This window comes from Dermacentor albipictus, chromosome 3 (genome assembly GCF_038994185.2).
Source record: "Dermacentor albipictus isolate Rhodes 1998 colony chromosome 3, USDA_Dalb.pri_finalv2, whole genome shotgun sequence".
Taxonomy (NCBI): domain Eukaryota; kingdom Metazoa; phylum Arthropoda; class Arachnida; order Ixodida; family Ixodidae; genus Dermacentor; species Dermacentor albipictus.
Genome location: NC_091823.1, coordinates 29,273,994 through 29,287,563, shown reverse-complemented (window position 1 = coordinate 29,287,563; position 13,570 = coordinate 29,273,994). Strand labels below are relative to the sequence as shown.

General features: G+C 44.3%; 1 protein-coding gene across 3 annotated transcripts; it reads right to left on the bottom strand.

Annotated features, from left to right (window-relative positions):
* Positions 1–561: 561 nt before the first annotated feature.
* On the bottom strand, positions 562–9,623 carry LOC135921667 (plasma kallikrein-like). 3 transcript variants are annotated; one of them, XM_065455963.1, is made up of 7 exons: positions 9,376–9,623; positions 7,329–7,509; positions 5,828–5,915; positions 5,562–5,742; positions 3,586–3,731; positions 1,247–1,432; positions 562–819 (listed from the first exon to the last, which is right to left on the bottom strand). In XM_065455963.1, exons 1-6 carry the CDS (start codon positions 9,425–9,427, stop codon positions 1,274–1,276), a joined length of 807 nt encoding a protein of 268 aa, XP_065312035.1. In that variant the 5' UTR covers positions 9,428–9,623; the 3' UTR covers positions 562–819; positions 1,247–1,273. The 3 variants fall into 3 exon arrangements, with proteins under 3 accessions (XP_065312035.1, XP_065312036.1, XP_065312034.1); XM_065455964.1 differs by having other exon boundaries at positions 562–816; XM_065455962.1 differs by lacking the exon at positions 562–819 and having other exon boundaries at positions 994–1,432.
* Between the last annotated feature and the right edge of the window lie 3,947 nt (positions 9,624–13,570).

Sequence of the window (13,570 nt, the reverse complement as noted above, 5' to 3'; positions counted from 1 at the left end):
ACTTCTCGCGCGTTAATCGTCGTCGTCGTCGTCGTCTACTTCTACAGCTGGAAGCATTGTGCAAAAAACTATCATCAAGCAATGGCTTGAGCGCCGTCATCTTTTACAGCTGGCTCCAGTTCCGCTCACCATTCCAGCGTATAATATCACGTAATGGGGAGGCCGCCTTTAAGGGGATGTGCGCCATTGCTTAAGGTGGTATGAGCCATTCGTTGTCTTATGTGACGGACACATTTAATAACGGAGCTGATACGCGAATGTGTGTGCGTACCTACATCACCACGATGACCACAGATTAGGACAATAAATATGTTCGTACTTTTGTTCAATATTCTGGGTCCCCTCTGCATCGTACGCTAAACAGCTTCGCTGGTCATGCACCTTCACAGAATGGAATGACTCATCAATTTTTTCTACGAGAATTATTTTGGGTACGAGGGCATGGTTTTTCTTATCCAAAGGTGTCATCAGTCCCGTCATACTCTGTGAGATGAAGGCTAGTGACATCATTCCATCGTCGGAAAAGAGAGAACAATTCGTTGATCCTTTTATGTCGGTAGCCTCAGTCCAGTTCAGTTTATTGACCTTATAAAGTATAAAATATACCCCGAGGAAGCATTATATCTGGTCTGGATTTCAACATATGCTCCAGATTACGTGCATGGCTTCATGTGTGCAAGGTGATAAGCGATGAGCTGTCGAAACAAGGACGGGCAGGTGATGGCATCAGTGTCGGGAAGAAGGCCGTTCCATTCCGCGAAAACTCTGCGCAGTCGTCGTCGTCGTCTTCTTTTTCCAGTCGTGGTCAGAAGGGTCCTACTGCAGAGGTTGGAAGCATTACACCTCCTGCTAATCCAATTCACTTATGTGGCAAGCACAAACTTGCTTTAAGAATGAAAAATAAATAAATGTATGATAAACTGCAAAAGAAAAGGAACACTTCAGCATACACAACTCAAAATGTGCCATCTGTGAACAAGGTGAAGCAGTTGGTTGTTTAATGTATCGTTTATTTTCACCCTATTGCTAGATTTTAGAGACAACAACACACCGAGCACTGCGGCTTATCTGATCGCCCAGTCGGACATGTTGTTACATCAACTATGGTTTTATTTGAGTGAGCGAGCGATTTATTTGAACAAAAATTGGTAGTGCTGTGCGCCGACTCCTCCACAAGCAGGTTGGTTCATTATTACTCCCGTGATGGCCTCTCCCACGTCCTGCATGTAAATAAAAACGTACGCACCACAGTATTCTTTAGGTATGTCGAACGTTAATACGCGAATAGGTAGATGAAGTCGAGCACGGCTGAAACCCGAGTGAAGACGCCCGGCCTATGCGGCGCTGCGCAGGATATTCCCCAAGAAGTGATTCCCGCCAAGACCCAGGAGCCATCTTCTCGGATACACTGCAGGGGACCTCCGGAGTCACCCTGCGAAAAGAATGTATCACGTCAGCACTACGCAGCCAATTGTGGTGCGGCATCATCATCATCATCAGCATCATCATCATCATCATCATCAACAACAACAACAACAACAACAACAACAACGACGACAACAACAACGACAACGCAATATAGAACGGAAAGGTGGCCGTCGTGCAGCAGTTTAGTGGGTTGGACTTCCACCTGCGGGAAGTTGTCTTTTTCTCAACTTTAATTTTCCTTTTCACTGCTAAGCGAACGTCTACCTTTAAATTATACAGAACAGTTTCCTTCCGCAACGCTTTCTCTGGCTTCATCGTCAACTTTCTTCAAGTAATCTTTACTCTAACCAATTTTACGTGCTTTGCCAAACACACAAGGACGCTCGCGTTGCCGGTGAAGCCGTATCGTTACGAAATATGTTCACCTACACGCTGAAACGAGATTCGGGAGGAATCTACAGAGTAGGACCAGCCGACGCTGCGTGCAGCCTAGGTCACGCGCCCCGCTCTTAATTCTCCCTCTGGCTCAATCGTGCAGTGCTGCGACGATATAATACGCGTACGCGGGTGGTTTACAGCGTGTGCCGTAGATAACAGTTAGTTCTAGCGTGTCCGGTATTGCGGTATACGCTGTGCCGTTTTGCGGATTACCTGAGGCGTAAACGTGAGAGGCCATGTTGATGGTCCCACCTGGTGGCACATAGCTCAACCAGACAAACACATGGCTGCTATTGCAGTAACCAAGTGTATTATACTTCGATGCTGGTGTAAATTTTCGGCAGTGGCGTAATCGTGAAGACTTCGCCTTTTTAAATGCTTTTTTTTTGCTACAGAAATAGTCATGGAACACGAAAACGCGCCTAATTAGCATTGCGGTTTGACTATCCGTCACAAGATGTCGCTACCAGCGTCCGGAAACCCGGTATTACGCAAACACCATTGCGCATAACAGAAAGCCGGACGCGCTAGAAATCTCTCGTAGTAGGAGCGCATGCCGCGGTAGCTCAGGGGCTATGGCATTCTACTGCTGTGCACGAGGTCGCAGGTTCGATTGCTCGTCCTGGCGGCTGCATTTATTTAAGGGCGGAATGCAAAACGCTCGTGCACTGGGGGCAGGCAATAAAACACTATGCACTTTAATACATTAGAAGAATTCCTCTGCTGCGCCCCTCATAGACCGTGAATAGCTCTTACGGCGGCAAATCCCGCAATTTTTTTTTTAAATACTGCTATGTGCGTTCCGCCTCGCGACACCCGGGTACGTGCGCTCAGTGCGCTATGCTTATTCACGACACAACACTAAAAATACCTCGTGGCGTCGGAAGGCAACGTTGTTCACTACATATATTTAATTCGCAGGTTTAGTCCATGCGCGAAGACTCTATTGCAACATACAGGGGAAGGCTGTCACCATAAAAGCTGGCATAAACCACAAGCAACCAGCGACAATAGATATTACTTGTACAGCCACATACCTAAATGAAAGATTAATCGTGCAATATCGCCAAGCAGTGCAGTGCGCTGATTAAGATTGTCAGATGCGAAACAAGGCCCTTTACTCCTTGTTCGCTAACGTCAGTAATTTAAGCCCTTAGCATGCGTGTATAAACAGTTCCTGTGTGTCCTAGATGAAAAAAGAAAGCAATTTAAACTAAAATATAACTGAGGCCTTCACGTTTAAAAAAAAGCAGCAATAAAGAAAAGACCATCTACTGTTTTCTTCCACGTACTTGAAGGAAACAAGAGACAAAAGCTGTAGACGGAATTCACAAAGCATTTCGTTTGTAAGTGCTCTCTGTCATCGCCTGGCTGCCTTCGCGAAGGATACGTCCAACATTACGATTCACTGCAGATATTCTTACAAAGAGTTATAGCCTAAGAGCTTCTTTTTGTGTGTGTGAATACAAGGTGGTGTTATACTCACATTTCCGGTAAAAACAATATGACTAGGCGCAATGAATTGAAATAGAATCGTTACGTTATTCCATGATGATGATCCTGGCAATGCCTGGAGTTCAAAGATCTCATATATTAAGGTCACGTTTCTCGCGTTTAGCACGGTTTAGTCATATAAATTTGCACGCATAGCTACGTGAATGTCATGCCTGTTAAGCGGGCATAACTTCGCGAAATCCCAAATCACAGGGCATGGCTCACCTTGCACGGTCCCTTTCCACCTTCGTCGTAGCCTGCACAAAACATTCTGCCCGTCACGTTGTTCACATCTTCGTAAGCTTCTCGACAGTCGTAGTCGTTCCACACGTAAAGGTTAGTCTTCTGCAGGACGTCCGTAGTTGATCCGTCTTCAAAACACCATAAATATACATCACGTGAGGTCGACCAGAGATTATGTATCCAACGATGAGCTAGCTGATTCTGAACAAGCATTATTCAATTAAATGGACATCAAAGACGTATACTAAGTTCAGCTGTCTTAGTAAAACAGGCTTCCGTAACAGCAAAACGGCTACATTTAATAAAGCCGAAGCTTTCTTTTGTTACTTTCCCGGGTTTGGAGTATCTGCCTGACTGTTAGGTCAGTCACTGTCTTGCCGGATCTTGTGGATATAAATACAAAGGTTACATGAACGTACTGACGAATTGGCTCATAAAAACATTGTATGCAGACCACGTACTTCCAGCTATAGTTTTCATAAGAAGAAAGTAACACTCTGCATAAATCCTGAACATATAGTGTCGGCTCACAGGATCTTTGGTTAGCAGCGCGGTGATCTACATGGGAAGTAGGAGAAGTGACCGGAAGGAGCGCCGATTTACGAGAATTTTTATTGCGCACGTAAACCCGCGGCCTAAATTGCCACGCTCTGGGACAACAGTAAGTACACGTAGATGGCACGTGTTAGGAAATTTGTCTTGCTTTCTTTTTAAAGAAAAAAAAACACTTGCTTTTATTTTCATTGTGTGTCTTCGCGCTGCTAACCAAAAATGCAACATTACCAACATGCTCGTTCAGCCACCCCTGGCTCACAGGAGTCTCTAAAGCACAGCGACCTGTAAATCGAATGACAAATTCTACTTAACGGACTCCTTGAGTTACTTTATTTTCTTTGATTTAACCATTCAGTATTTGCCAGTGGATTCTTGGCCACTTCATTCTCCAGAATGGGCATGTCCCACTACTTACGATTCCTACATAAGGTATGAAGATGTAGTGTCAGCTCTATGATATCTCTAAAGCCGGTGATTCCTGTTTCAGAGCACGAAAGTAACCAAAAATGCAAGCATCGTTGTTAATTTTAAAGCATTTATTTACCCGCTTCGCATAGGCTGCGACATGTCAGCTGAATCTGAATTTTTCTTTCTGACAGGGTGTGTTATAAACCCGAAAGGTGCAAGAAAAAAAAAAAGAAGACAGGAAGTGACGCCATCCTCAAGCTCCCGTACCAGCTCGCTCCGACGTCATGAATTTTGACAGCACTGACTCGGGTCTATCGTTAATTGTTTGTCGGTAAATATGGATAACAGCGCATTTTAAACGAATAAAAGATAAATTGGGCAACTTTAGAGAATATTCGCTTCGCAACAACGCAACAAACGATAGCAGAAGTTTTGAAATTCTCGACGTACTTCGAAGTACCAGCGCTGAAGCGCTAATGCGAAATTCAAGCAGTTTTAGCGTTGCTTATCTCCACTAGCAAACAGCATTATGCTGCCAATTTAAATGAAAATAGAGTTGTGAAGGAATGCTTCGCCAGTCTGAACTTATCTGGCGTATATTCTTAATGCAACTTTAAAGATGCAGGGGTACAAATATATTTCTTTAAAATGCAGTTGAAGGGTGTTTGAGAATCTGAATCTATCCTTCAAATAACAACTAAAATTATTTAGCGTATGCTGCAGTCCAAATATGTATACTTATTACATGCATGTTCTTCTCGACACAATGATTAAATATGCTCCAGGAAAACATCTATTTTACCAGAGTAAAGAGATGATGTAGGATTACATTGAAAAAAAACTTTTTTTCAGTGCAAATCCAGCTATTGCGGTTTCTTGTCTTACGTATAGCTTGTCAGGCGTGCTGGAAAAGCAATGACCATACGTATATAGCCTACTGCACAAGAGAGTCTAAGCAAGCATGGTTGAAGTAAAATGTCGAATTTCACGCTCACCTATTCTTGGGTAACCCCAGCCCGTTATGACACAAGTTTGGCCAGTGAAATTATCGGATGGCTTCGGCAGACAGATGGGGCTCAGGTAATCGTCAAAGACAAAATCCAGAGGCATATCCAGCCTCACGAGTGCAATGTCGTAATCGACGGTACTTTCGCTGTAGTACGGGTGCTTTATAATCTGCGCAAGAGAAGTGACAACGACATTAAACCGAAATTATGGGAACCACGTCCAGATGTCGCAGAGGGCAGGCTTAATTGCTCACCTCAGACACGTAATAATAGCGCTCTGTCAATTCCTTTCGGAACAGGTGATCCTTCCCCACGTAGACCTTGTAAAAAAACGGCGAGTATCTGAAGTGAAAACGCAGCGTAAACCAGGTGCACAATCTAAGCTACAGGATAAAAAATATAACGCTCAAGAGTTTGTGTGTTGCAGAGGTAATCAGCAAGTCTAAAGAAGCACGCGCATGTGTCCTTAGCGCAGTTTATAGTGCGTATGGAGGGTTAGAAGCACGAAAATATTCTTCGGTGAGATGTGAAAACGTCCTGTTTTAGAATGTTATGACTAAATGTAACACCTAGCGCTATGCTTGAAAGTGAGATAGCAGAAGCGCCTCACAAGCCATTTGAATCCGTAACAGAGGCATAAAGAAAAGTTATCTGTCGCTAATTCTTAACGTTTTCATTTCCCGAAGCTAATTCGTGGTACAACACTGAACAAAATAACTAAATATAGTTCTAAAATAAAACAAAAGCACAACCTGGGTTATCTTGTGCACTCTTCACAATATGCCAACGACATGTAACTTTGTTTTGGGACATCGTCGATCACGTACTCATGCTGTCAGAGAAGCGGATACAGGTAAATTACGCATCTCAATCAGCGACAATTGAAAATTTGACTAAGGCGTTTCAGCAGGCTACAGTTCGTGAGACATAAGTAGAGCGAATATCTTGTTTTTGAATAATGTGTAAACAATGACAACTAGAGCGAATGTTGTATTTCCTATCTGTCTTCGCTCTATCTTCCACGTGAATGCCTATTAATTACTGGATAAGTTGTATTTTTGATACACAAAAAAGGCACCTGTATTCAGCTTTCCAGAAGAGGTGTGTGCCGGGCCCAGCGTAATTCATCATCATCATCATCATCATCATCATCATCATCATCATCTATTTAAGTCCACTGCAGGACGAAGGGATCTCCCAGCGACCTCTTATTATTCCTTCTTGCGAGAGCTGATTCCAACTTGCAGCTGCAAATTTCCTAGTTTCATCAGCCCATTTAATTTTCTGCCGTTCTTGACTGCGCTTACCTTCGCTTGGCACCCATTCTGTGACTCTAATGATCCACCTTTCATCTGCCCTACGCATTACATGGCCTGTCCAGCTTCACTTTTTCGACTCCTAATGCCAGCTAGAATATCGGCTATATCCGTTTGCACCCTTCCTGTCTCTTAACGTTTCGCCTTACATTTTTCGTTCCCTCCCTCTTTGCACGGTCCTTAACAGCTCGAGCTTCGTTGTTAGACCGCAAGTTTGTGCCCCATATGTCAGCGCCGGTTGAATCCAGTGATTTGCGCACTTTTCTCTTCGACGACATTGACGAGATCTCACTCAGGATTTGGTAATGACTGCCGTATGCGCCCTGCAGCCCAGTTTTATTGTTCCGTAAGTTTTCTTCGCATTTACCTTTAATGAGGCGCTACTTCTTTGTCAGGCGACATGCGCTGCAGTGATATGCCAGATAGAGCACAGGCTTACTTCATGCAATGGGCAGCGGTGACGATCCAGTACTCGCTAATGATGACGCCGCCGCACTGGTGACTGCTGAACACCTGCACGGACACTTGCCAAGGAAACTCCAAGGGACCGGCGTCGCTGCCCCCAACGATCCGTTCGGTGTCGTACAGCAGGTTCCGGTGGCCACACTGCGCCGCACATGCTTGGGCCGCACACAGATTGCGGGTTACGCGCGCGTCACGTATGATGTATGGGCTGTGATCGCGATGCAGGCAAGCGAAACACCGGGCCGAATTCACAAAGCCTTTCCGTTCTAACAGAGCGGTTTGTCACTGGTAGGCCGTCTTCACTAATAGTATATATTCTAGTCCTCCCGATTGTTCTTACGAGTCGATCTATCGCACGAAATGTTATTTGCCATTGGCCGGCTGATATTGGTAATAAAATGTTCAACATCAATATTGACATGGCGTCAATTTTTACGAGCAGTTATCGTGCGGGATAGAATTATTTAATATAAAGCTATGAATACAGCCCACTATTATCAAAACAAGTTGTGCTTCCATGCGATCTTGCGCAGTACATAAGGTGCATCTTGATCGAAAATTGCCGCTGCCGCAGCTTTTCTTAAACATACTGCGCCTCTTTGTGGCTACTAAATCGCGCGTCATTGGGATTAGATTGCAGCACCCAGTTCCATGTACTTCAGGTCTGCATACGTAACAAGCTTCTTAAGTATAGACTGCGCTTTCAGGAAGAAGACTGCGCAAACAACATGGCGGGTGTAAGCCGGCACTCCCTTGCCTTCGTACGACCTGTAGAGAAAAGGAGGTTTTATGACGGGGCTATTGAAAGGTAGGGTCGCCGTGCCAAGCCACGTAAGCAGTGCGGGAAGCCCTATCAAGGGTATATGGATTCTATGCTACAAGGTCAGACACGCACACGCGGAAGCAACAAGTTTAGGGCTGAGACATGCGCCGCTGTTATAATTAGGAAAATGTGTACCTCAGTGTAAAAAACACTGATTGTAACACTGATTATGATCATAACTGTAGTAAAATGACAGGAACATGCTCCTAGCAGATTTTTTGGGCCTTGTCTTCAATTTGTGCTTCAAGTTCCACAAGTGTTACCCATGCAATTTTGAAGAATAAAACGAGGTTTTGCTGTATAGTCACGAAAGAATGAGACGACCTTTCATCTGTTCTTAACCGATACGTAGCTCGCTTCCTTGTAAACATTTGGTTTGATATGTGAGCTGGGTAAATATCGTCTCGGAGTACTAATATGCCTAACTGTAGCGTGTGTACTGGCCAGACACTATTATACATCATTAGTAAAAATATTCAGTACAACACTTATCGGATATTAAGTGTGTCAATTTATTGCTTCAGATACTAGTTACAACTTTTTGCAATTAATGAATACAAAAGGATGTCCCATAGTCAACGACCATCTTGGAGCCTCCGTATGAGAGAGAGAAAAAAGGGACTTATAAAGCCCCAAATTCGCGGGTTTTCTTTGAAATTTATTGTACATTTAGAAGCTATCGGCGTATCGTGGAACTGATTTTGGTCTTAGTTACTACTGTAAATACTGAGGTCGATCAAGTTTTAATTAGTTTGATGCACTTTATCAAGAAAAGATTGCTCGCACTATCAACTCGTTCATTTCGAAATATTGTTAGTAAACCTGTTTGAAAACATGGTACTCAGAGATTGAGAACCAAGAATGAAGAAGTAATGATCACAAAGGTCAACGAGGTATTTATGCTAAGTACTATTACGGTCTTTTTAGCGGAAAATAAGTCGCGTTGACACGTGAAATAAAGTGCACTCTCTTCTTGCTAAAACAATGATGACTGCTCTGACGCTGAAGGCCTGGTCGCCTGCTAGCAAGGGACACAGTCATAGTTCAGTGCATTACACAACCGTAATGGAGGAGGTGTTACGTGAAGCCATTGAATTATTAGATGAAGCAGTAATATTATAGAGCATTAAATGTTTCAAAATCCTTTGCTATAATGAGTAAAGAACAGTGAGCTTTCAATTTTGCAAGCTTTACTTACTGTTTTCAAAGATGCAAAGCACAACGGCAAGTCGGAGTAATCCAGTTTCCATTGCAAGCGCAGCCACCAAACAGCTGGTGAGCTATACTCGTCGTCAACTCAGATCGGAGACATTACTTGGACGCAAAGGTAACACAAACAGGATGTGAAAGAGTTCGTTTTTGCCCGCCGACGCCTTAAACGACGTCAGGGCATCCGAGCATTGCAAGAGAGACCTGCGACATCCGCTTATCTTTACGCGGGCGGCGTCTTTCACGGAGCGCAATCTGCGATCCGGTACTTTGGCCAGCGCTCATATCTGAAGCTTCTTACCCGCAGGCGCCATAAACCTTGTCCCTTTCCCAGATGGTTATAGACATGGGCACACGAGGTCAACTCGCGTAATAGGTCTTATCACTTCTAGCACTGCATCCTGTAGTTCCCCCTAAAGAACAAAAACTCCGCTACCTCTTTCTTGTAATAACATCTCGGCTATCACAAACGTCTCGGTGTTAGTACTGTTTTATTCAGGAAAGGCCCACTTTTCCCAACCATGGGCTCTGTAAGAATTGGAGTGTTTGGATGCAGGCTATCAGAAATGCTACAGATGCAACTAATTTCTTGGCTATGACCAAAAAAAGCTCTTGCCTTAAACATTGTGATGGGCTCTCAGCTGCCACAACATTCATATATGCACTCTACTACGCTTCTTGGTTTACTAGCTTGGTCATCCACTCAAACGCTTCAATGCTAAATAAGCCACATTCTCTGTTTTTTCTCTCTCCGTTTTACTTCCTCACTTTACTACGTCGTTTCTGCCCGTTAATTTGGCAATTCGTTGCGGAAATGCCGTGGAGACAAAAGTTGCCAACATTTGCAAAGGCATAATATATCAAATAAAATCAGAAAAATGTTCCGGAGAAGGCATGCTCCCCATGCTGTTTTCCACATTGATGAATAGCCCCAAAGAATGTTTCACTGCCGATTCAACTTCGTAACTATCTTCGCAATGAAGGAGACATGCAGCGTGTGTCATCAGGCAACGGCCCACTGCAATATCTTTTGAATCTGAAATCATGAGCGACACCTACTATCAATGCGGTAAGTGCAATCCCCCCTCCCCTCCTCCGCTCCGAATAGCGGTAGTCGATTCTCTCTACCCTTCACAGATGGCGCGTCGTTACTTGGAAAATGTCGTAGTAACTTACGGCGCGAAATTTGCGCCACAGATATTTGCCCCATGGAAAGGTTTACAAGTCGCATTATGTGCGGGAACATGACAGGACGGGCGAGTGAACCAGTCTGTTAAAATATGCCATGGTCTAAATTCTTTGCATAAATGATAAATGTTTCTAGCAGCCGCGAGCAGGAAACACACGCTAGAAGCGTGGCCTCAGTGATCGGGTGGTCCTCGCGCGCTGTACCGTGCTTGACAGCCGCCATTTCGCGAGTGTAACTAATTACAGAGTCAAGTAACTTCAACAGACACGCTCCTATGAAAATTCGCACGCTTTGGGGGATTATCCTGTTCATCAACATTAACCGTAATCTTTCTCGCATACGATTCCTTTGTTTCAGGCATGCGCTCCCGGCAATGTCAGGAAACGAACTGCATGCATGCGTATGAGGCTCACACAGCGTTTCTCGCAGGACAGCCATGAAAGCACCGGGCGCGAAGCATTAGATAAAGGTAGGACTCCCAAGATCGATTACGATTATTGCTCGGGGACAAGGCAAGAGCCGAGTGGTGCAAATGGCGGAGAACGGTGCTCGCGACGTGACTCCGGCGCCTGCTGTCTCTTCAGGCGTTTGCAGTAGTCAAAAGCATGGCCTTTGAGGCTGGTTTCTATTACTGTGAATTTGAAGGAGCGTCCCTGGGGAGTGCATTGCACACACCACTAAACTAGATTCTACTTCTTGTCACTGTTTACACATGCACTAACAGGTTCTTGCGGCCCAACTTTGGGCCTATCAACTGAAAAGCTTCCGGAAAAGCCTATGGAAAAGCCTATGGAAGCGAGAAGGAAAGAAAGCAATATAGGCTGGGGAAGGACGCCAAGGTACTCACCGTTATCTCCGAGGCAACAGCTGCCATTCGTCGAGCGCATGCAGCAAAGTCCGTGGCGACTCAATACGTTGTCGTATAGCAAGCACAGAAACTTCACGAAGGCGCTTAGTATCTGTGCCTGGCTAGCGCAAGTTTTTCTGCGTGCACCTGAAGCGACGACTGATGAGCAAGAGTTCATATATCAGTGAATTCGTGCGCAAAATAAACCTGAATTTGCGGTTGCAAGTATGCAGTTTTATTTAAGAAATGCTCGCCGAAGTGGCGGAGATTTCTCGGGTCGTAGTGGGAGATAGAGGTCGACGTCTTTTTCACCCCCTAGTCGTTATGTCATACGAAGAATGAGTCGGGAGATTAAATTCAACATGCGATTGCTTTTATAGTCTTGCCAGACGTACTTCTCCAAGTTTGGCATCGGGAACTGAGCACGACAGCCGTGCCTAATATTTCTTAGGCACGAGTTCCATGTCTGATCAGGAGACCAAGATGGCGTGGCTTAGTCGCACGCTGTTGGAGGGATCTGATGCCCCCCTCTCTCCCCCTTGCACACATACAGACACACACGCGTGCGTGCCAAAAAAAGGACATCCACAAATACATATTCCACAACAAAGATATGTGAGACCCGCCGGTGCACTGAATAGTGCCATAAATTTTCATCATGTTAAGTGGTTAATAAAGAAAGCCTCAAAATGAAGTTAAACAAAGCTGTATTTTCCCACCGCAGCACAAAAGGCAGAAGACATGTTGTCTAGTGTTCTTTGAGGAATCATGGCTATGCTTGATTCGTTTCAATTAACAGAGATGAGCTCACATCTTATTTTTATTCCGCAATAAATAATGAATGCCTGTATAAGTTTCCTATTAAGCGGGCAATTGTCAAAACGGAGTTTCGGCTACCGTATTATTTGTCATCTTATTTATCGTAACGAGAGTAAAATAGCGCTAATTTCTTGCCGAGGTGACGACAACTCATGACTTGAACTTTGGAATGCAATGTTGATTATGGTAAATGAACAATAATGATAATAACATGGCGAAATGTTGCAATTGAGACGCTCAGTTACACGTTTCCGCAACCTTCCTTCGCACGGGGTGTTTTCTACAAGAAAGAAGAGAGACAATTGCATTGTTTTCGTATGAACACTTTATGCATAGACACAGCATCAGACTACAATCGTAACAACTTTGCCGTATTTACATTCGTGGTCGACGCAGTGTGAGTATTTGCTTAACAAAATGTGCAGCTTTACATACATGAAATATACACAGAACGGGTTGGGGCCACGCTAATGCACATATTCAAAACAAAAGCCTTCCGCGACGGCGATTCGATATGGCAGTGAGTGCGCTGCACACTTGGCCCAAAAGAACACAACTCGGAACCCGCACTGCCCATTCCTAAAACGTCTCTGTTTTCTTCACTGTATCACATGTTCATCACGACAACGTCATAGACTACAATAACAGACTGTAACACCACTTAATTTTTCTTTCGTGTCAACGTGAGAAATTTCACGCCCGCGATCGTTTGATGAGACTGCAATTGGTGATGATGATGAGTAAAAGGTTGTGATGCAGTTTCCAGTTGGCTCTGCTACAAGTGAAGATAAAATAAAAGTAAAAGGAGATCTCACTTAAGCAAAACGACGTAGGGGTAAAAATCGTCGGTAGTACCATTACAGAAGGTTGTGATCTGTTGACTGTTCCTTCTGGCAATGCGCAAGCTTACAATTTGTAACTGAGTGGTAGCGAACATGTATGTCGTCGCTGCGGCTGTTCGATCTTTCAAAACGGCGTATTCATTCCCGTTATTTACGTAACCCACGTACGGGCGTCACGAAAGGTCGCAGCAAGTATGAATATGTTTCTCTGAGATGTTGACGTCGTGTCTCAATGAGAACGCCAATGCATTTCTCCGCAAAGTTCGGGAATCAATATCTCGAAACTGGTGTCATCCTGAGAATTCGGTTCGAGTGGATCCACCTCGCGCGCTCCACGTCTAGAATTTGTGAATTGCAATATGGGTCATAAAGTAATTAGTTAGTAACTTAATTACTTATTTTTTGTTAAGTAGTCGATGATGCATTTCAATTTTCTGTGCAAGTAATGTCCGCCTCTTCAGGTAGACCAGCTCATGAACTAGAACTG

Bases quoted from the DNA above. Each gene is read 5' to 3' on its own strand.
- LOC135921667 (XM_065455963.1), bottom strand. From the start codon at position 9,427: ATGGAAACTGGATTACTCCGACTTGCCGTTGTGCTTTGCATCTTTGAA. The intron at 5,743-5,827 runs GTGAGCAATTAA...TCTCTTGCGCAG, and splicing joins GCTATTATTACGTGTCTGAG to ATTATAAAGCACCCGTACTA. The intron at 3,732-5,561 runs GTGAGCGTGAAA...GGTGTTTTGAAG, and splicing joins CTGGGGTTACCCAAGAATAG to ACGGATCAACTACGGACGTC.